At 36.3% G+C, this 24602-nt stretch overlaps 1 protein-coding gene across 3 annotated transcripts in view; it reads left to right on the top strand.

Annotated features, from left to right (window-relative positions):
- CUNH2orf73 (chromosome unknown C2orf73 homolog) overlaps positions 1-22987 on the top strand; it is a 29922-nt gene extending 6935 nt beyond the window's left edge. For all 3 annotated transcript variants that reach the window (XM_033175705.1, XM_033175707.1, XM_033175708.1), the window contains 3 exons: positions 5838-5991; positions 21235-21350; positions 22461-22987. In XM_033175705.1, the coding sequence (XP_033031596.1) occupies positions 5838-5991; positions 21235-21350; positions 22461-22820 (630 nt within the window). In that variant the 3' untranslated portion in view covers positions 22821-22987. The remainder of the gene's footprint in view (positions 1-5837; positions 5992-21234; positions 21351-22460) is intronic.
- Positions 22988-24602: the final 1615 nt, after the last annotated feature.

Below are 24602 nucleotides of genomic sequence, written 5' to 3'. Positions count from 1 at the left end.
GAAGGGAAAGTTTATATTTTAAAAACATAGCCTGGGCAACATGGTGAGACTGCATTTATACAAAAAAAATTTTTTTTTTATATAGCTGGGTGTAATGGTGTATGCCTGTGGTCCCAGCTACCTGAGAGGCTGAGGCAGGAAGATTGCTTCCACCTGGGAGGTCAAGGCTGCAGTGAGCTGTGTTCACGCCATTGCACTCCAGCCTGAGTGACAGAGTGAGACCCTGTCTCAAAAAGAAAGAAAATAGGCTGGGCACAGTGGCTCACACCTGTGATCCCAACACTTTGGAAGGCCAACGCAGGAGGATAACTTGTGCCCAGGGGTTTGAAATCTGCCTGGGCAACATAGTGAGACCCATCTCTACATACATACATACATACATACATACATAAATAGCCTGGGCAACATAGTGAGACCCATCTCTACATAAATAAATAAATAAATAAATAGCCAGGTGTGGTAGCAAGCCTCCGTAGTCCCCACTACTTAGGAGGCTGAAGCAGGAGGATGGCTTGAGCTCAGGAGTTCAAGGCTACAGTGAGCAATGATCGTGCCACTGTACTCCAGCCTGAGCAACAAAACAAGACCCTATCTCTAAAAACAAATTTTAAAATAATAAAATAAAAAACAAAAACAATGAACCTTAAATCTACTCATTTCTAAGTATCCAAGGATAAATAAAGAACATATATTTCACATATTTGTAAACTGTTCCTTTAAGATGACAGGTTTCTTTTTAAAGGTTAGCTTGGTTAAGAAAAAAACTGGTTGACAGTAATGCTGTCTTTATAAGAGTAAAGAATATAAACTTGCCTAAATATTTCAAATGACACCTGTTGTTTTATGTGTTTTGCTAAGATAGTATCTTTAGGATGCAACACGAGATTGGTTGGTTTTATTTATTTACAAGATTTGTAAGATTTCTTACATTTCTACCTAGGAACATAAAATTGAGGATGCTAGAAAAAGTAAGAAGTTGTTTTAGCTCAGTCACTTCCAAAGAAAACTGGTTTGATTGTCTTGTATTTTTGGCTGGGTGAGGTGGCTCATGCCTGCTATCCCAGCACTTTGGGAGGCCAAGGTGGGCAGATCGCGAGGTCAGGAGTTCGAGAGCAGCCTGGCTGGCATGGTGAAACCCCATCTCTACTAAAAATACAAAAAATCAGCCGGGCATGGTGGTGCATGCCTGTAGTCCCAGCTATTTGTGAGGCTGAGGCAGGAGAATTGCTTGAACCTGGCAGGCACAGGTTGCAGTGAGCCAAGATCATGCCACTGGACTCTAGCCTGGGCAACAGAACGAGACTCCGTCTCAAGAATAAAATAAAATAATTTTTAAATATTGGTACTTTAAAAGAGATAGTATATACTAGGTTGGTATTTTCAAAAATTTATTTTTCAGAGCACTGACCCTTGTCTACATGCTTGACAAAATAAATTTGCAAAGTCAAATACGTTTTGGAAAACCTGTATTTTTATAAACCTTTCTCAGAGCTTCACAATTCACATTGGTGTATAAAGGTTCTGAGAAATCTTGTGATAAACTTATTTAGCTTTGTTTTTCTCACTATTTCCCAAAGTTATTTAACTGTGGACACCTCTTTTGTATAACACCTATTAATATGCTGGAGAACTAGTGTTCCACAGAACACAATTTTTGAATTTTTTTATGGAGGGGTACATCATGAACTGCTTAAAAACATATTTTTTTAAGCACTCATAACATCTCTAGCAAAATAGAGGTGAATTTAGGTACAGTGTAGCCAATGTGACCTTAGCTGCCCTAGTGTCTGTCATAGTACTTCAGTTTTTTAAAGCCACTGAGCTCTACCAACAAAATGTGATTGTTTATGTATAGGTTTTGTCAAAAGCCCACATTTCCTTGGGAATCCACAAAGTATGATTTTATGTTCCACAGATGACCACCACCAGCCATCTTGGCTAGGCCACTGTGGCTGTGGAGCTTGGCTTATGACCTCTTACATTCGCTTAACTGGTTTCTCTAGGATACTTCACTTGCTTTTACTACTTCTCCTCTGAGGATTCTCCCTTAATTTCCCAAAGAATGGAAAATAGGTAATCTTTCCTAGAACATCTCTGAAAGCTTAGGGGTACTAGGAGTATAACATAGAGACTGCCTTGCACTGGCTTCCAAATGTGACTAAGGGACCCACAGTGCAACAGCTACTGGCCTTCCCAGAGCTGCGGGTTAGAAGAAGCCCCGTCATCAGGAATCTCCAAGCACCTCCTGACCATGGAGCCCAGTGACTATCATCCTGGGGCAGGAAAGAAGACAGGCCTTAGACTGGGAGGGATAACTCCTCTCTGGGTCCAAAGTTTGAGTTAGGCAAAACCCCCTCAACAATCTGCAAGATATGGTCTGTTGCCCAGTGCCTAGACAAAGCCATCACGCTAGGTAACTTCCCAGCTTATTTTGTCATAAGTAACTGTGTTAACCCCGCACAATCCAATATAAGTGATGGTACACAGAGCAGTAAATTTTGTGTTAGTCTTTCCTTTCAGTATGAGATAAAGATAAAAACAAGCCTCCATCTATCTCTTTCCTTAATCTCATAATCTTTTATGAGTAAATGTTTGGACCAAAAAGGCATGCACATGTTACATGGGCACATACGCACTCTCACTCTTCCAGGAACAAACCAAACTTTTTAGGCATAAGGAAGACTATCCAGAAACATGAAAGATAACCTTTTTTTTGGACTGTAAGATTTCACTCAGCTAAAGTGAAGATGCATCCAATTTATAACACTCATCAGAACACTTTCACAAACTGCAGAGTCTTAAAGTCACCAATCACATTTTAGGAAAAACTGTTCTCTATTTCCTTTATATTTGTGAAACAAAGACCATTTTGGCAAAATTCTCAGTTTAAAAGAAGTTTGCTCAAAAGATGAAATTATCTCTCTGCTTTAAGGGTAACTTTGCATTACACTTTTAAGAAAAAATTATAGCCAGGCATGGTGGCTTATGTCTATAGTCTCTGCTACTCAGGAGGCTAAGGTGGGAGGATCACCGGAGTCCGGGAGTTTGAGGCTGCAGTGAGTTGTAATCGCACCACTACACTCCAGCTTGGGTGACGGAGGGAGACCCTGTCTCAAAAAAATAATAACAACAAATAATAATAATTAAAGCCCATCAGACATTTCCTAGTGGTTTGCTCATCCCAGAGTCATTTTTCCAGTAACTTGCATATTAGCAAAATAAGTTTTTGATCAACAAAAGTAGATGATATAAAGTGTTTGTGCATGCTTTACAATCTTATCATAGAGGAAATTTCTCAGGATACTTGCTGCTATGGTTTGAATGTTTGTCCCCTCCAAACTCATGTTGAAATGTAATTTCCATTGTAACTGTATTAAGAGGTAGGACTCTTTAAGAGGCGATTAGGTCATGAAAGCTCCACCCACAGGAGTGAAATGAATGCCATGATAAAAGGGCAAGTTTGGTCCCCTCTTGCCCTCTTTTTGCCCTTCTGCCTTCCACCATGTGAGGATGCAGTGTTCAAGGTGCCATCCTAGAATCATAATTACCAAACCTGCCAGTGGCTTGATGTTAGACTTCCCAGCCTCCAGAACTGTGAGCCAGTAAATTTCTGATCCTTGTAAATTACCCATTCTAAGGTATTCTGTTATAGCAGCACAAAACAGACTAAGACATGCACTTTGAGCCTCTATTTTCACTTCTTCAATAATTTAATGTGGTTTGTGCTTACCTGGTTTTGCATTCCACAGCCGGTTTGATACAGCAGTGCAGCACAGAAATTAGAAGTGTGCACAAAGAGTTGAGGGTTTGAATTGTGGCAGCGCAGCAGTCTGCTAGTGATATACCTTGGGGAAGTTACTTAATCTCCTGGCAGTTTTCTCATCTGTAAAGTGGGTGTGCCTGCCTCATAGAATTGTGATGAGCATAAGACAAGACCTATAAATCCTAGACCTTGGGGCATAATAAGCACTATTATAACTGTGAAGTGGAGTGGCGAAGAGCTGCCAGAAGCAGGCGCTCTGACAACAGTAGGATGTAATTATTTTCAGCCAGATAGTGAGAAGACACCATCTGTTTAGTAATCTGTTCTAGAATTTTCCTAGGATCTGCATCAAGTAGTCTTAATTTTTAAAATTCACCTTTTAGCCCATTCTGAAAAATGAAGCATTAGCCAATCTATTCTCCAAAATGCACTAGTTCCTAAATTTCTGTGATCTCTGCAGAAATTACCCCTAGCTACAATTACCAGTTATTCCATTACTCCTGCTTAATATTTGTCATTGGCCTAAAAACTGGCACTCTTATAAACTGACAAAGTGAAGTCCAACTCTCTCATCAGCTCTTCAGGGCTTAGTTCTTTGGTACATGTTCATCCCATCTTTTTCAAGTTAACCATAATTTTCCTTAACAACCTCAAGTTGAGTAGTTCTGACTTTCCTGAACAAGATTCTTCTCTCCAAATGGTTAGCCGGAACACAAAAGATAACTTTTTATGGGGCTGTAGGATTTCACTCAGCTATGAACAATTTTTCTAGAAAACCTATTTTTGCTGCCTTTGACAGTTTTATAAATTTATAAATTTCTTCCAAGTTTCTTGACAGTCTTCTCACAAGCTGACTCCATTAATTATTTTTTAAATCTAATGTTGTATATGTCTTTTATACATGCCTGTCTTTTTAGAAACTAAGCTCATTTGAGAGCTGACTCCCTATGCAGCCACATAGGCTTTTTTTTTTTTTTAAAGAAACATCTCCCTTTTTGCATCAATGTAGCCCCAATTGTATTGTCAGAATTTTACCTGTTAGAATTGCATATTCATCCCCCTTGAATCATAGGTTAGAAGTCTTTGGCTATGGAATCATAGTTGATTTTTTAAAAGGCAGACTTGCTTCCTTATAGCCCACGGTAGGTGTTTGATTATACCGAAAGTTACTTTCATACCCTAATTGTATTCCGTGAACTCCTAAGTGTCATGGGTTTCTCAAGGGTTTTCTTACTACCACCTAACAACCAGTTTTAAAATATTTGGTCAGAATTAAGTTGACTAACAGTTCCCCTCTGTACTCTCTGAACTTCCAAGAAATCAAATTGTCATACAGGCTAATGAAGAATCTTTCAGTTTTCCCTTTCTTGTATACTTAGGTTTTAGTACCAAAATTCAGTAACATTGGAGAGATTTCCCCTTAAAACAAAGTTTATCAAACTGAGTCATTAGTGAACCATAAATCATTGAGTTGCAGTCAGCAATGTGAAATGAAATAGGAAAGCAATAAAATAGAAGAGAAAAATAGCTGAGCACACTGCATATAGTAAGAATAAGTATTTTGTGAAACTTTTGTTTCAGTTTTATGTATGTGTAGCATTGTGCGCTCTTGTATGACATAAAATGTATCTCATGGTACAGGTTAGGGACTAAAAACTCTAAAAACCACCATTTTTAGATGATAATACATTATTTGTATTGTCATAAGGAAAAGTTTAGAACATAATTTTTTAGATTAAATATTTAAATATATACATACATGTGTACATATATAATAAAATTATAGTACAAAACAAATACAGCTATTTTGTTGATTTTTACCATTTTTTTTTTGTTGATGGAAGGTAGCTTAGCAGCTGTATTTTAGCTAAAACTACATGACAACTCATTTTTCAGTGCCTTCAAAGAAATACATTTTTTGTAAAAAGATATTTCTAGATTTCAGAATTCCACATTAGTACCAGGATATCCACTAACTTGTTAAAGTGAATTACTGAATATCCATAGACATCAAGCAATAAATGAAAATGCCCTACAGTATCCAATATTGTGTTTCCAATTATTTTCTATGAAGGGTGACTGGTGGTCACATGGTAAAGCACTGGAACCTGTCTTCCTACCACCTTATGACTCTAAGAGCACCCAGAGGAGTGACTTCCAAAAACCAGCGTGTCCACTGGTTTTGCCAGTCAAACACAGCAAGATGCAAAAGCCTTCTTGTGGAATAGGTAAGGTTTTGCAGTGGCAAAAACCTTTTTTGTTATCTCAAATTATTGCTGTCAAAACTAAGATGTATTAGATGTCCTGACACCTCCTGAAAAAGTTACGTCTTTACAGAAGTTGAAAATACACACACAGCAAGTGCAGCCCTTGGGAAGTTTGTTATTTCTTCCTAGTGGACAGTTTGTCTCCTAACAGTTAATGTGACATAATGAAAATTGTACTGGTCATTAATAACACTAGCCTCAAAGTCAGAAACTTAGTAGCATTCTGCTGGTTGTTGCCACCACATTTAAATAGTTATAACTATTGTCACTTCAAAGAAGGTAGTTGATGAAGGGGGCTATTAGATAATCTGTAACAGTGACCTGTCATTTAGAAAGATAATAAAGTTTCCACTTCTGGTTCAGGATAGTAGACTGAGCACACATACCTATGTTTTCTGCCTTCCAAGACCCTATTACTATAAATAGTAGCAAAGCAATAAACTTCTAAGGGTGAAGATAATAGAAGGAAGAACTTTCTGGAATGTAGAAAAGACTAGAAGCCTACTGACAGATAAAAGAGAATAAAGAAGCAATAGCTAGAAGGAGATACACAAAGAAGAGATAATCTGTCTGGCCAAAGCCCTGACTGAGCTACATGCCGAGCCAGCAGGCATAGTGGAAAGCAAAATGAAAAGCGAGTAGGAGACAGAGAGTTACTTCAAAGCCTGTCCCTTAAATAAAGGCTCCAGTCATGAGCACTCCATCCTATCCCAACATTAAGACTACTAGAGCTCAGTGTCTTAGCCAGATGTCAACTACCACACCAGTTATTTCAGTAAATCAAGTTGATCCCCCATCCCCTTCTTATGAATGGACAACCAAAGATTAGAATTATGCCAATTAAAAAAAAAGATTTGGAGGATAAAGGCAGGGAAATATCACAGAGCATAAAACAATAAAACAAAGACTTCAAAAATGAGAAGGAAAGCAAAATAGAGGATCTGTTTGGGAAATCCAACTTTTCTGGAGCTCCAGAAAAGAGAAGAGTAAAAATAAAGGTAGATAATTAGCAAAACATAACATTTCTTGAGCACATACTATTTGCCAGGCACTTTATGGAGCTTTCTGAATAGTAACTCATTTAATTCCCACATGAACTCTATGCAACATAATAGTGTAATAATACTATTAATATTCTTATTTTTCAGATAAGAAAGTGTAGGGAGGCAAAATTTTACTTCTACCCTCTGAGTGTTTTTGGCTGGGCTTGAGAATTAAATTGACACAAAGATCAACAGGAGAAAAGCATACAAATTTATTTAATACAAGTTTTACATAGCAGGGGAGCCTTCATAAGGAAATGAAGACCCAAAGACGCAGAAACAACACAAATACTAAATTGGACAAAGAGTAGAAAATTATAAAAATGGGACAAGGCAAAGGACTTTGGGCTAGGGTAATTGGGTAGAGAAGTGACTAGGAAGATAAGGGTGAGTTGAACAGGTTTATTTGTCTAGATTTCCCCTCACCTCAAATTCCTGTGCTTGATGATAAGAATGATGCTTTTCTTCTGGTATAGGAGGATATCTTTTACACAGGAATTTCATCTGCTTTTGAGAAAGAGAAGGAAGGTCAGACTGTTTTTCTTGCATCTGCTGTTTTTCAAGTGCCTTTAACTCAATACAGTCAATATGCCAGAGTGGCATTTTAGAGTGGCATGTTGTGAACTCCTTTGGAAGCAAGCGTGGAGTTGAAATAATGTGCCCAAGGCTACACAGTGAATTGGCACTTGCACCCAGCTAACCTGACTCCAGTACATATACTCTTAACAAGTACTGTACAGTATTCTACACAACCTCTAAAATAGTAAGAAAGTTTCCCTACATAAAATGCATTAAAAGGGTCTACTGATTGCTTCTAAGTATGAAGGGGTAGAAGATGCACACCCTACATATCATTACAAAATTGCAAAACAATCATCAACAGAAGATTCTAAAAGTTTCCATAAAGGGACAAAAATAAGCCACCATCTAAGAAGTAAGTATCAACATGGAATCAGGCAGCACTGATGCAAGAGTACAATGGAGTTAATATCGTCAAAGTTCTCAGGGGAAATACTTTTTGACCTAGAAAAGGGAATTTATTTGGCATGGATACTAAACCATTTTTTTTCAAGTGGCACTGGGCATTACACCCACTGAGAAGGAAATGAAGTCCTGGCACAACATTTAGACCCTTAAATGAACAAGATGTATGTAATTATGTAATACTATGCATGCTGTTTAGTAGTTTTCAACTTTTAGGCTCAATCTATAGACACAAGTTTAAATATGGTTACAGAACAGAATGCATCTTAGCATCTTTAATAAGAAAAGTAAGTGCACAACGATAGAAGATGAGAAGTAGAAGAGAAGAAGGGTGCTAACATCATTTTTTGCGATATAGGTAACCAAGAGATACTATCCAGTGGGGGTGAAACAAGGAATAGATGTTTAAGGTGAAAGGTCAAAGGAACCAGTCTAAAAACCAAATTTCTCTAACCCTGGCTTCTTTACTGAGCTTCAAGTTCACGTATCCAAACACCTACTTAACATCTCTTGGATAGCTAGTCACCTTCTCAAACTTGATATGGCTGGAATAGAATGCTTCATTTCCCCCATCCAAACTAACCCCCACGAGTCTTCTCCATCTCAGTGAATGCCACCTCCACTCTCCCACCAGGTGCTCACGTTTTGATAAGCTAGAAGGCATTCTAAAACTCTCTCCTTTTGCTCCCTGCCCCTACATTCAATCCATCAGCAAATCGTGACACCTCTATCTCCAAAACAGACCCCAAATCTACTTTCCATCTTCACTGTAAGCAATGCAGTATAGCCGCTATTACCCCGCTTGCTTTCTTCCTCCTCTGTATGTGTTTTCTGCAGCATTGTCAAAGGATCTTTTTTAAAAAAAAAACAAATGATATTCTCCTCCTTTAGATTCTCCAGTTACTTCTCACTGTTCACAGAATAAATTTCAAATTCCTTGCTATGGCTTAGACGGCCCTTTTTGATGTGTCAAATTTACCTGCATTATCTTCTATTGCTCATGTAAGGATTTAGAGACAGAGAATATAACTCAGACCAAGGAGGTAGAGACACTCTCTGAAAGTCAAGCTTGTTTCCAAACCAGATTTATGTCTATGTACTTGTTACTGTATTTCCATATTTTAATTACATATTCTTGTGAGTTAAAATCTGAGTAAGAAAACAGTTGTTTCTATAAAACATTCAAAGTTGAATGTGCAGACTTGATAAAAGGTAAATTGCTAACTTTAAAAAATGCTAATTAGGTATAGGCAAAATAACAAAGAGGAGTTGGACTTAATTTTTAAAATCTTGAAGGATTCTGCACTCATTTTGCTTGAAATGTGTCTTTACATTTCATTCTGTGTCAAAGAAATAGAAACTGGAAGTGATGCATTAGAAGCATGGTTTGCACAAGAAACACAAAGTGGAATTCCAATCAGTGGACACCTCCTCAAAGAAAATGGCTTGGCATGCCAATAAAAATTTGATGAGCTGGTTAAAATATGTATCTACATATGGCATATGATTTTTTGCTTTAACTTTCTTTGGTAGCCAACCAGTCCTTTCCATATAAGAAGCAGTTATGGTACTTTCCTACTCAAGTTGAAGGGATGTAGAAGAGTGGTGAAAGATGATACTGGAGAGATAGGCTTTGTTCTGGGTTCATAAGGCAGGGCTCAGTCATTTCATAAGGGATCCCCCAAAATCAGGGTCTGTAGATCTACTTAATTTGCCCAGAGAGAAATCCTCCAAACCTCTGCCTAGGATGGAGGACAGAAAATCCAGGAGTCCCTTAAAAGCAGTCCTCTGCAACATCACCTTGTCCCCCTGCCCCACGCTCCCTGCCTCAGAGGCATCTGAGGCCTCCCGATTCCGGGGCACTCCTAGAATGCTGTGGCATGAATTGGCTTAATTTTTACCCCACCCACTTCCCCATAGCACTTAACTTCCAGTTTTCTGTAGTTTACTTGAGTCTATTGCTACTTATCCATCTGTTTTCCAGCTTCCAAATTTGTTAACATCTTCACTCCCATTTAGTTTTTTCCTTAAGGATGTAAGCCCTCTTAAATTTCTGTAGTGTGATTGTACTGGGGCTTGGGGAAGGAATGGGGGAAATGCATGTTGAATTTGCCATGTTTAACTGGAAATCACGGCAACTTTGTCACTATTAATACTCCTTTTATAATATTGGTTCAGTATTAAACTTAGTACTGTGTGAACCTGAATCCATTAAATCATCCTGTTTTGCTCAATTTGTGAAGTGAGAATAATTCCTACTTTGCAGGATTGTTGTGAGAAACAACATGTAAAGTGCCTAACACAGTGTTTGCTACATAGTAGACAATAAATGGTAACTGCTTCTATTATCATAATTGCATTGTACTACCTTGTGCGTTGAGTTGAAATTTAACTTGAGAATCTGGCATGGTTCTCTCTCTGTTCTTTTATTGGTATTTCTTTTTCTCGCTCTGTTCTTCTGTTGGCATTTCTCACTGCCAAGTTCATTATTGTATCCTAGTGTCTAGAACAGTGCCCAGATTCAATAAATATTAGCTAAATGATAATTATACATTCTTCAATAAAGTCATAATGTAAAGTAACATATACTACATAATATAGGCCTGCAATTTATTCATATTTTAGGTATTTGGATATTAGATGAAAATGATTTTTAAAAAAGTTTTAATGTGACATTTAAAAATATGTATATAATCTATATGTGCCAGATTTTTAACTATAAGCATATGAACATAGAAAAATGTGCATATAAATATGCACTAATACCAATTAAAAGTCATCTCATAGTCATTCTGTTCCATCAGCCCACTTAATTACGCCTGGACTTTGGCATTTCAGCAATGTTATCTTGTGCCGATAATTCAAAGCACCCTTTATGTCTTCTACCACACACAGTTTCCTGGCTGCCATCCACAGTCAGTTAACAAATGGCTATGCTCCATCATATTTGAGCGCCTGTAAGAGTAAAGTGTTCACATTTGGTTTTATATAATAAAACTTTATAAATTGGAAAGCCTAATCTAATTTGTGAATGGGGTATTTTGTACCTAAATAAAACCTTGCTGATTATCAACAACTTGATACTTCAGTGTTCTTTTGAATTGCAAATTCAGATATAGTAGTAAAATTCATTTTCTAAAATAGGTTTTAGTTTGTGTTGCTTCTTTTGCACCAAAATGTAACATAACAATTTTTTTGCTAGTTATGCTTGTTTTTTCTTTTTACTGTATTTTGAAAATCTATACTATTATTTTTATATTGTCTTTTTATATAAGATCAGAATATTGAGAAGAGTGGGATTTAAGAGAAAAATATTACTGATGAATGATCTTTAAGCAGACACAAAGAGTTCAGAAAAGAACATTTCTCAAAGTAAAACTGCTAAGTTCTCACCAATATAAGAAGCAAATTGTATGTTTGAATAAATCCTGGCTTTGTTGATAAAATATAAATGGTTAGATAGCAACTTGTTTAGAAAATTCTAATTTTAATTAGATCAAGTTTCCAAGAAACAGAGAGTGGATTTCAAACATTCTTCATGGACTTTGCCTTATTTTTTGCAGTTCTCATCTAACAAGGCTTCTTTCAAGTAATTACTCTGGCTACAATTTGAATTCTTAAGTAGAGTAACCACTAAGCATCTGAATATCTTCTCTGATGTTTTCATGTTTAGATATTCCTCGCTATTGTGGGCTTCTGTAAAAGTCTCATATGCTTGTATAAATGAACATAGTCGTTATGTCTAATTGTAATAGGTGTAATGTCTGAATAAGGAATTTCCCTCTATGATAACTTGAATTACTTTCTCCCCCATTTATTTCCATGAAGAAAAAAAATTTTTTTTGAGACGGAGTCTCGCTCTGTAGCCCAGGCTGGCGTGCAAGTGGTGTGATGTCGGCTCACTGCAACCTCTGCCTCCCAGGTTCAAGTGATTCTCCTGCCTCAGCCCCCCAAGTAGCTGGGATTACAGGCACCCACCACCATGCCCAGCTAATTTTTTAAAAATATTTTTTAGTAGAGACAGAGTTTCACCAAGTTGGCCAGGCTGCTCTTGAACTCCTGACCTCAGGTGATCCACCTATCTCGGCCTCCCAAAGTGCTGGGATTACAGGTGTGAGCCACTGTGCCCAGTCAAAGAATTACTTTTAAAGTTATTATTTGTGAGATTGTGAGAGGTTTTAGATTGCTATTTAAAAGATTCATTTTAATTGATTTAATTGACTTCCTTCTGAAATATTGGTTTTAGTTATTTGCATAACAAACTACCTCAAATTTAATTGCTTAAAACAACAATCATGTTATTAGCTTAATGTTCTGCAATCTTGGCTGAGTTCAGCTGGGTAGTTCTTGGTCTGGTCTTGGTAATGGTCACTTGTGTGGCTGCATTCACTTGGCAGATGGACTGAGGACCGGACTCAGCTGGGATGCAGGAATGACTGGGCCTCTCCTTCTCCATGTGGTCACTCCACGTGGTTTCTCCAGCAGGGTAGCTGGACTTCTTACTCCCAAGAATGCAAAAGCAGAAGCTGTAAGGCTTTCTTAAAGTTTATGGCTAGTATTGGCATAGTGTTACCTCTGTCATATCCTGTTCGTTAAAGCTAATCATAAGACCAGTCCACATTTATGAGGAGGGGACTATACAAGGATTTGAATACTGGGAGGCCTGATTCATTGGGGCCAGCAACTTAACAGACTACCACAATACCCTTAAACAGTTATTTAAATGAGAGTTTAGAAGTAGCCAACTCTTCACCTTTCATTGTCTGAAAATGTCTTTAAGTTACCCACACTCTTTAATGAATGAAAGCATAGCTAAATGTAGAATTCTGGGTTCATAATTAATTACCCTTTACACTTTGAAGATATTATTCCATTGTCTCCTGGATTTTATTGTTATGTCAAGTCTGCAGGCAGTTCAAGTTTTTTGAGGGTTATCTGTTTCAGTGTAAGATTTTTAATTTAATTTTAAGATTTTTAATTTTCTATATAAAAAGGTATTCATAGTTACTTATGATTTAAATATTCCAGTTTGAACATTATAAATTTTTTAAATGTTTCCTTAAGTCTTTAATTTTTAAGTATTGTATAAAATAAAAATAACATCTTTCACTTGTTTGACATTTAAATCAAGTTGAACAAATGAAATATATCTTAACAATGACTCATTTACGAAACATAGTCAATTAATTTCTGTTAGCATTTTAAATTGCAAGTTTGTTGATTTAATTATGTTCTGTTTTCCAGAAGTACCATTCAACCAGCCATCTCATTATTGGGTATATACCCAAAGGAATATAAAGACACATGCATGCATATGTGTTCATTGCAGCACTATTCAGAATAGCAAAGACATGGAATCAACCTAAATGCCCATCAACTGTAGACTGCATAAATAAAATGTGGCACATATACACCATGGAATACTATGCAGCCATATAAAGGAATGAGATCTAGTCCTTTGCAGGAACATGGATGGAGCTGGAGGCCAATATCCTCAGCAAAACTAATGCAGGAATAAAAAACAAATACCACTTGTTCTTATAAGTGGGAGCTAAATGATGAAGACACATGGACACATAGAATGGAACACCAGACACTAGGGCCTGTTGGATGGTGGAGGGTGGGAGGAGGGAGAGAATCAGAAAAAATAACTAATGGGTACTAGGTTTAACACCTGGGTGATAGAATAATCTGTACAACAAACCCCCACGAGACAAGCTTACCTATATATAACAAACTTGCACATGTACCCCTGAACTTAAAACATTAAAAAATAATAGTTATTATATTCTGTTTTCTTCTCAAATACTTTAAATATCTTCACAAGGAAAACTTAAAGCTATGACAATCAAAACATTTCCAAATACTTAAATAATTTCTATAAATTCAGTAAAATCTAATAAATCTTATAAAACCTAATAAACCTTGTGGCTACTGTGGGCTTACTACCTATGGGGTAGCCCTGTTTCACAAGGAGAAGAAAAAAAAAAACCTAATAAATCTTGCAAAACTTTGTAAATCTAATAAATTCAGATATATTAAATATTTTAATACTGTTTATCAACTTAATCAGATTTCCCTGAAATTGTCAGCACAACACTAGTATTTGATCAAATTTTTTTTGACATAGTGTACTAAATAACAAATTATAGATTTAATTGTCTTTGCTTTCTCTTCTGTATATTTGATCTCAAACCTTCCCAGAATTAAAAAAGTGTACCAACCATTTACCTTAGTAGTGTGAATCCCAGAATATTGGTTTTGAGTATTCGTAAAGCATTAAATTTGTTTTATATTTGTTTTGAAAAGAAACTACTCTATAACCAGTCTTTACTTGTTACCCTATGAGAAAAAATGTCTGATATGCTATTTGTATTTAATCTGATCCATGGCTAGGTATTACTGTGATTATTACAGACAGTGTTAACTGACAAAAATTGTATGTATCTATACAAAACATCATTACAACATGATGTTTTGAAATATGTATACATTGTGAAATGGCTAATTAAGATATTTATTTCCTCACATCCATTATTTTTGTGGTGAGAACACTTAAAATCTATTATTTTAGCAGTTTTCAAGAGTACAATACATTAACTATAGTTAACATGTTGTACAGTCATCCCTCAGTATCCAGGGGATTGGTTTCAGGACCCCTATGTATACCAAAATCCACAGATGCTCAAGTTCCTTATATAAAGTAGTATAGTATTTGCATATAACCTATGGACATCTTCCCATATACTTTGAATCATCTCTAGATTACTTAGAATACTTCATACAATGTAAATGCCATGCAAATATTTGTTATTGTGTTTTTTTATTTGTATTATTTTTGTTGTTTATTTTTCCTGAAAAGTTTCAATCCATAGTTGGTTGAGTATGTGGATACAGAACCTATGGATAGAGAGTACCACCTGTACATCAGATCTTTTAAACTTATTGTTCCTCTCTAACTGAAATTTTGCATCCTTTGACCAAAAGTCTCCCCAGTCCTGCTCCCTCCAGAGGGCTTTTATTGATGACAGATTTTGCTTTATGCAGTTCACTTACTAAAACATCAGTATAACTTAAATTCGTCATACATACATCTCCTTGCAGTAGGTAGATGTAAACTCTGTTGTCTGAGGATTTTTCAGGTGTGGAAATTGCTGTCATATGATTTTAACCCAGTAGAAAGCATAGCATATACATCTCCAGTTTGGGGCAGCTTATTTGCCCCAACTGTCACTGTCACCTTAGGCAGCTGTAATGTTAAACGATTGTCCCTGATTGTTTTGGATGAACACCTGGTCATGGGGTGAGGCAGGGGCAGGGTGGCGGGGGTGCATAATTCACTTTGAGGGCTCTGAGTCATGTCTATAAAGATGAACCCCGCCAGCCAGGTTAAATAATGACAGTTCTCTGAGTTGGTATTTGTGAGACACTCCAAACCCCTCCTGCTTCTTCCAGTAACTGATAGACTTCTGATTTTCCTCATAATTGCAGGGCTCTTGGTTTTCAAGGCTTCTGCAGAGGGGAGATAGGAGGATGGAAACTGCATGAGTTAGAATATCATCAAACTTGCTTTTGTTATAAAGATTAAGCCATTTTTCTTGAATAAATGCTCCTTAGATTATTGCATGCCTTTGGTTAATTTCCAGAGTTCTAAAAAAGTTGATTTTGATGACTTTTGCCAGTGTATTCATTGCTTTTGTGGAGAAGCAGCTTTTTCAAACGTCCTTACTCTGAAATTAGCACTGATGTTCTGTCCCATTAGTTTCCGTGTTACAAATATCTCCTTCCACTCTGCCATCTCTATTAGCTTTGCCCATGGTGTCTTTCGTCGAGCAGTTATCCTATGTTTTTTAATCAAGTTTTTACCTTATGGGTTGTGTACTGGCTATTTTAAGAAGGGTTTTCCTACCCTTGGGTAACAAATGTTTTCTCCTACATTTTCTTCCCTTGATTTTATACTTTTACCTTCTATAATTAGGTCTTTAATCTTAGAGTCCACCATGTGTGCACTATTAAATAGGGAATCAATTCCATTTTCCAGCATGGAGTCAACCACTTTTCTGAATACCATTTATAAAATAATCTGCACTTTTCCCATTTACTTATAGGACCTCCTTAATTTTATGTTAAGATTCCATATATAAATGAGTTCGTGTGCAAGCTCTCTGTTATGTTACTTAGGTTAATTTTCAGTTCTTGGATCAGTACCAAAATATTTTAATTATATGGATTTTTATCTGGTATTAATATCTGATATGGAAAGTCTCAATTATTTACCCTTTCAGAGCTGATCTATTTATGGGATTTATTTTTCTATTTAAACATTGAAATGTATGATATTCCTCAAAATATCCAGCTAGAATTTTGATTGGGTTGTGGTGACATTATATATTAATTTAGGAAAAAGTCACCACTATAATAAAATACTATCATCCTATTCAAGAGCATAGAATGTCTATTCAGTTCTACTTTTAGGTCTTTAACGGAATTAAAAATTTTCCTCTACAGAGATTTTGTGAATGCTTTTTTAATTTCTAGAAACTTCATACTATATAGTTTGTTTCTACTAAGAATGTTATTTTTTATTATATCTTCTATTACTATATACAATAGTTACACTGTTGTAGAGAAATGCTCTTGATTTTTTATTTTTATACATTTATCCAATGTCTGTTTACTTTGCCATACTCTTATTCTCATAATTGATGGACTCTTGTGGTTTTTCTACTCAGGTAATTATATCACCTACAATTACTTTTCTTCCCCCTTTGTAATCATTACACTACTTTTTATTTTTTATAGTATTTACCAGGGTCTCCATTAATATGTTAATAGATAATATAATAGTTATCACTATTGTAAAGAAATGCTCTTTTTTATTTTTATACATTTATCCAATGTCTGTTTACTTTGCCATACTCTTATTCTCATAATTGATGGACTCTTGTGGTTTTTCTATTCAGGTAATTATATCACCTACAATTACTTTTTTTCCCTCCTTTGTAATCATTATACTACTTTTTTCATTTTTATAGTATTAACTGGGGTCTCCATTAATATGTTAAACAATAGAATTTTAGTTCTGAGTTTTTATGGGTATAATACTTAGAATTTTCTGTTCTTTAATCCTTATCTTTTTCAGGAAACAAAAATTTTTGTTATTTTCTTTCTTATATCTCAGACATCCTCTTTGATTTATTTCTAGTCTTACTTGAGTTCTTCCTCTAGTTTTTCAAAGTAGGTCTGTTTTTTGGGGAAATCATCTGAGGCCTTCCTTTCCTCCCTGTATTTTTTAAATTTTGGCTTCACAGTTAAATGAAAATTTGGTTGGATATAAAAACTCTAGGCTTAAAGTGCTTTTCCTTTTAATATTAAAAACATTAATTATCTTGTGTCCAATGTTGCTGTTGAGAAATTTGATAGTAACCTGTTGTTACTCCTTCATAATTTACCCTTTGAAAGCATTTATAATTTTTCTTTGTCCCAGATGATCTTAAATTTCTCTATTAAATGTCTTAGATGTGAGTTTTTCCTTTATCTGTACACTGCAGGATTGAGAGGAGAGTGAGAAGCCCAGCTAGGGTGTAAAATTTAAGGAGGCACTTGCTCCCAGGTCATGCAAGCGCCTCCTTAAAGTTTTGCATCCTTTGTGCCTCACTGCCTCATCTTTCTCCGGCCCCTGCTACCTGTTGGATATTTTGTGAGCTCTTTCAATCTGAGGTGTTTGATCTTTCTTTAATTCTTGGATATATATCATCATCATTTTCTCAAATATTTCCTTCCCTTCCCTCTATTTCTTCTTCGTTGTGGTGTTGATACTTCCACCTTCCACGCCTCTGAGCTTTTCTTTAATGTATTTCTTTATCGTTTCCTGCTGCCTTCTGGGACAGCTTCTCAGTCTGGTTTTCTAGTTCATGATTCTTGTTGTTTAGACCATCTATTTTCTTGTTTTAACTGTTATATTTTTTATTTCTAACATTTTAGATTATTCCTTTTTATGACCTGTTCTTGTTCATATTAACAATACCTTCTTCTGTATCTTTGAGGATATTTGTTATGCTTATTTTAAATTCTTGGTATATTGGTTCTGATAATTCTGCTTCACACAGTATATGTTTTAAAATTTTCTTTCTTTTATAGTCAAATTTATGGTAGATCATGTTCCCCTAGGGGAATCAGTAGCCCTCTGCAGGCAAAGGCTGAAGACCAAGGTCTGGTTTGTGTGCCTGCCACTAAATTTAAGGAAAGAAAATGAGACTCAGGCTGGAGAGCTTCTGGTACCAGAAACCCTATTTTGAGCATTGTTAATTACTGTCACTCTACTGGGCTGGTCCTCTAGTCAGGAATTCACCCTACCACCCTTAAACTGTTTTTTAAAAAAGGCATCACTGAGAAGGCAGTATATTGATGTTTTTAATTCACCAGCATTGATGGTTGCTGGGGGAATGTTGCAGGAAGAAATGCCCAAGGGGGCAACATGTCCCCGTTTTCATCAGCTCCTTATCCTGGAGGGACTTCTGTGCTCTTCTGATATTCCTGTGTTGACAACAAATGACTAGGCAGTTGCTGCCAGTTTCTGTGGCCCTGGGCAAGCATGATCTTCCCAAGAAAATGTGAGGGAAAGTCAAGAGCGGATTTTAAAAGCTCTCCCCCAACCTATTCTCTCTTGGCTACATCTGACCTTCCTACCCTCCAGCCCAAACTGCAACTAACCCTTCATACCAGCTCACTAAAGCATTTGGGTTTCTCACAGTTTTTTTTGATAGCTCCGGTTCCTGCGTCCTTCTCCCTTCCATGGTTTCCCCTTTTGTCAGGATACAAAAGAGCTGGCCCTTTGCTAACTTTGAAGACTCCATAATTTGACCATAGCATCCTAGAGACTTCACAAACGCTGCCCTTAATTTTCACAATGCCAAAAGCAAATTATTATTTTCTTCATTTTAGAGAGGAGGAAATAGAAAATTTCAATGAAGTTCAGTGATTTTTTTCAAAGTCACAACTAAGAAATGTGGTAAAGCCAGAATTCGAAAACATGTCTATCTTATTCCCAAATGCATGCTTTGGATATTTCATTACCACCACCTAATCAGTGCCTACATTTGGAGCTGCTTCATTCTGTCTATCCACGAAGTTATGAAACTGTGTTCAAACATACTCATTCTGTGAGTTGGACCATGATATTCATCAAAAAAAAAATGGTCATCTTTTCCCACTTGGTGGAAAATAAGTTATGCATAGAACTTTCTGTGTCATGCTTATTAAATCTTTGCACTGCCTTTTTTTTTGTGTTCTAGCAAGTCCTAAAAGAAAGGTAATGATTTAGTAGAAAATGAGTTTTGAGCAGTTGATTGCAATTAGAAATCAAGAAAATGTTAACAGTTAACTTTTTTTATACTGCTAACTGGGAAAAGATTGCCATTTTGTATCATGTAATGTATAAGTATTTGAATACTCATTATTCTTGCTAATAAAGTTAGCTCATAACAATGTCTGAATATCAAAGTGAATTCATGAATGCTTAATAAATGTAAATTTACTAACATTTTTCTTATGTATTCCTCTAATTTTAAAGGTGTGATTTTTAAAAATTAAATTTTTTAAATAGTTAATATATGCATATAGCACAAAATTCAAATGGTACAAAAAGATATACAGTGAAAATTGAATCCACTTCTCCCCACCTGTGTCCTCCAGTCACCCAGTTCTCTTTCCCTACAGTCACCACTGTTACCAGTTTGTTACATAGCATTTCGTAGATACATTAGGTGTACATAAACTCTTACATACTTTTTTTTTTTTTTGAGACAGAGTCTCGCTCTGTCACCCAGGCTGGAGTGCAGTGGCACGATCTTGGCTCACTGCAACCTCTGCCTCCCAGGTTCAAGCGATTCTGCAGCCTCAGCCTCCTGAGTAGCTGGGACTACAGGTGTTCGCTACCATGCCTGGCTACTTTTTTTTTTTTTTTTTGTATTTTTAGGAGAGACGGGTTTTCACCATGTTGGCCAGGATGGTCTCGATCTCTTGACCTTGTGATCTGCCCATCTCGGCCTGCCAAAGTGCTGGGATTACAGGCGTGGGCCACTGCGCCCAGCCACATACATATTTTTTAAGGGAGAAATTTTTGTCCTTGATAGAATTTTACTTCACTAAACTCTTTGTATTGCCAGCAACAGTACTGAAAGTTGCTCTGATTCGTTAAATAACTTTCTCTGCTAAAAGTAAAACTGAGTTTTAAAAATTATTTAACATGTTAAACATACATGGAGCAGAGACCAATATAATGAACTCATATACTCATCAACCAGATTGAAAGATTATTTAAAAGCGATTTTTAAAGGATTTCATACTCTTGCAAATTTTTCAGAACCCCTGTTATTGGGTGAAACGAAAAGAATTATGTGTTCAACTACAACTGCAGCAGCCCTAGAGTCTTCCAATGGATTCCATTAGTGCTAGCTTCAGCATACAATTTCTAGTCCATGGCCATAGCCACTGGCCAAACTATAGATTCAACATAGAATTTTTCATACTCTTTCTAGTAGTGAAAAGTTAACAAATTATAGTTATGCTTTCCCTAAAACATATTGGTATCTGTGTAAAAAGCATATCTAACAGTTTTTTTTTTTTTTTTCTTAATGAGACAAGATCTCTCTTTCACCCAGGCTGAAGAACAGTGGTGCAGTCATGGCTCACTGCAGCCTTGAACTGTTGGGCTCAAGTGATCCTCTCACCTTGGCCTTCTGAATAGCTGGGATTATAGGCACATGCCACCATGCCTGGCTAATTTTTTGTAGACATGGGGTTTCACCATGTTCCCCAGGCTAGTCCTCAAACTCCTTGGCTCAAGCAATCCTCCTGTCTTGGCCTCCCAAGGCATACTGGGATTACAGGTATGAGCCACCATGCCTGACCATATTATTATATTAATTTTAGTTTTAAAAATTACTAATAATTCCACACATGGGGCTAATTTGATTATTTTGATTTGGTTCCTTTCATGAAGAAAGAATGGTGAATCCATTCTATTTATTATTTAGATGTGTGTAAATAATCTTGCATACTTAAAGAATTTAGTTTTGTTACCATATTTTATAAAGCATGAATATTGTTAATACTAATTATATTTCCATCAACAAATCTGATTTTTTGTCCTGACTTCACAAAATCTTTTTTTCAGTTCCACTCGTCTCTCCTGGTGCATCAACAGAACTTCAAAACAATTTTATAGAATATATCTCCTTTATACATCAATATGATGCCAGGAAAACTCCAAATGAGCCTCTCCGGGGAAAGGTGAGACAGTATTTAGAATTAATTATTTAATACTTCAAGACAGAGTAGATTTATAGAACTTTAAGCCTTTTCAAGTCATAATTATCTTTCTAAACGTCTATTTAAACAAACTACTATAGTTATTAATAGACTAGAATCTTAGCCACATACCATAGGAAAATGTGAGGAATAATAGTATCCTGGTATGGTGGTGCCACCTGTAGTCCCAGCTACTCAGGTGGGTGAGGTGGGAGGATTGCTTGAGTCCAGGAGTTCAAGGCTGCGCTGAGCCATCATTGTACCACTGCATTCCAGCCTGGGTGACACAACGAAACCTCATCTCAATCAATCAGTCCAAACATTTGAATCAGTCTTTGGAATTTGGTCTACTTAAATTATTGAAATAATTTGTATAAAAAAAAAATCAAGGCATGCTGGGTACAGTGACTTGATGCCTGTAGTCCCAGCTACTCTGGAAGCTGAGGTAGGAGGATCACTTGAGTTTGAGGCCAGCCTGGGCAACATAGCAAGGCCCATTTCTAATAATAATAATAATAATAATAATATCAAAGCAGTTTGACAAATGTTTTGATATGCTTAATACATGTGTGTGGCAGGGAGATGCATATAAGGTTTATAAAGCCAAATAGAAATGTCATTGTCAATTATTGGATTTTTTCCAACTATAGATGTTTGCTTTAATATTTCATTATTACTTATCTGTTCATTAGCATTAATAGGCATTTGGGATGCAATCATAAATTCTTAGGTCTTTGAATTGTAGTTTTGTTGTATCCATAGCAATCTTTAGAGCAAGAAATGAAATTTGATGTAAATAGTCTATACGGTCCAAATGATAAAAAAGTTGAGAATGGGAGATGAGCTGCTGTTTCTTTGACTTTCTGCTTTTTTCCTTCCTGTTCATTTTCTGATGTACCCTATTTTATAATTTAAAAGGTTCACCCATATATGGTGGTGTCTAGTTTGAGACTAAGGTGACACCAGTGAAGAGGCAGAGAAGTACCTGCATCACTGACTAGGACTTGAGCTAACCCACAAACTCAGTTCACAGCTGCATCTTCCAGTAATCTGTGTTCTCCTGGTTAATGTCTACTTTGTTTTCTTTTCCAGAGACATGGAGCTTTTGTACACAGAGAGATAAAACCAGGGAGTAGGCCAACAGTTCCTAAAGGAACAGAGGTAGTACTGAACGCTCCAGGGTCACGTTCATCAGAACAGTCCGAAAAAACAGAGAAAGGAAGCTCAGCGGAAAGCAGAATGATCTCACCAGGTCTCTGCCAACAAAATTCCCAAGAGCTGTTAGAGACTAAAACTCACTTATCAGAAACAGACGTCAGACAGGCAGCCAAGGCATGCCCCAGCAATCCTGAGAGCAGAGAAAAGATCGCAGGCGCCACTCAAACAACTGTAGGAGATGCTCTTTTCACTAGGCACAAGCCTTTAAATCCACCAATTAAAAAATCAGAATAAAGTACGTTCTTCAGATAAAACTATAATCCCTAGAATATGGGGAAATTTCACAGTCATCATCTTGGACCTCACATTTACTTTTCTGTTACCAGTAACTTCAGAACATACAATTTATGTAAATGGAAAAAGAGAAAAAAGACAATTAAAATACAACCAAATGTTATTAATAAGTGTGGTCTCCAATAAGTGGAGTGAGACATTATTTCTGTGTCGCATTCTTCATAAACACAACTTTGTTTTGCACAACAAATGAACATAATTAACAAATGTAAGACTTTTAGAAGAGAGGCCCTGTTAGACATAAGTGACAGCTTTGGAATCAAACAGAGTTGTAATGTTGGCTTCACTTCATTCCTTAGGCTGTGTGACCTTGGGTAAGTAACTTAACCTCTCTAGACTTCAGTTTTTTCAACTGTAAAATTAGCAAAATAGCAACTTCATAAGATTATTGAGGATGTGATTATGCACATTGATCAATAAGTGGTCAATGTAATCATATCATCACTGCTACTATAATTCAATTTTCAATTTAAGGATAATGTTCTCTTATATATTTAAATTTTCCTCCTTATTCTAAAACTTAGAACTCCTCCATATATAATTCAGAGTGTGAAAATCTAAAAATACTTCTGCCAGTACAAGATGCACACGCAGACACATACACACTTAATTCAAAGATGTGTGGGTACTTAGAATATTGAAGTATTTTCTAAATTGTTTTCTTTTTACTCGGATCATTTCTAACACCAACTCAGCCTTTGCTTTTTGGATGAGTTTGGTAAGGATTAATTCCACCTTGCTTTCTGGATGAGTTTGATACGGATTAATTCTTCTTCCAATTTCGTGTGTTTTGTGTGCCGCGATGTATTATAAGATATGTTATATCGCATACAAGTGGAAGCAGGTGGAGTATTCCTCTGCTATAAAGAGTGTTTACAAATTTCCATGGGGGAATATCAGCTGCTCACTATTATCTGCAGTATTGGTAAGACTACAGCTTTATCTTTATCCCTTTATTCTCCATTAAAGAAATTGTAATACATTGCAAAATAATGAATATCATTGTTATATATTTTTTTGTGTTGGGGACTTCTCGTTCTTGCCACATATATATCTCCAATATATATTTTGGAGATCTTTCCTTGTCAACACATGTAGGCTACCTTGTTATTTTAATAGCTCCATCGTCTTCAATAGCATAGGTATACTACTATAATATTGGAAAAATAAGAATGCAAGTTTTGGCATGAGGGCAGGGAAGGGAGAGGTTGTCAGCATGTTTGGAAAAAGATCTTAAAACCTAGGGACTTAATTTTTATCCTCATTGGAACAGGGATGGAACCTTATGTCTTCCAAAGTAGAAAGATAGAATTGAAATCTGCATAAAGCTAGAACTCTCGAATGACTGGCCTGTCAGTACAAGGCAGACTCCTCTCTACTCATATAACCAGGAAGATAGCAAGAAATTTTGCCTCTGCCTGGAGCTATGGATAGTGAATAAACTCTTTGTGAAAAAGTAAAACCCCAAGCTTGTAGCACGCTCCAGTTAGGAATATAAATTTACATGTAAGACTTCTCTTAGGACACAAAACCAAAAAAATCCTGCTGGTGATACCACTGAAGTACCTGACAAAAGCAAATGCAACACCCCCCTGGAGAGACAGTTTCACGATCAGCACAAAAAAAGGAATCCCTGCTAAAGATAGTCACAAACAAAAATTACAAATCACACCAAGAAGAAAACCAAACTGAGCAAGAGTCTGCAGTACAAAAGAATAACTA

This window comes from Trachypithecus francoisi, unplaced genomic scaffold, assembly GCF_009764315.1.
Source record: "Trachypithecus francoisi isolate TF-2019V2 unplaced genomic scaffold, Tfra_2.0 Lachesis_group17, whole genome shotgun sequence".
In the NCBI taxonomy this organism is placed as follows: domain Eukaryota; kingdom Metazoa; phylum Chordata; class Mammalia; order Primates; family Cercopithecidae; genus Trachypithecus; species Trachypithecus francoisi.
Note: the sequence above shows the minus strand (reverse complement) of the source record. Positions and strands in the feature narration are given on the sequence as shown.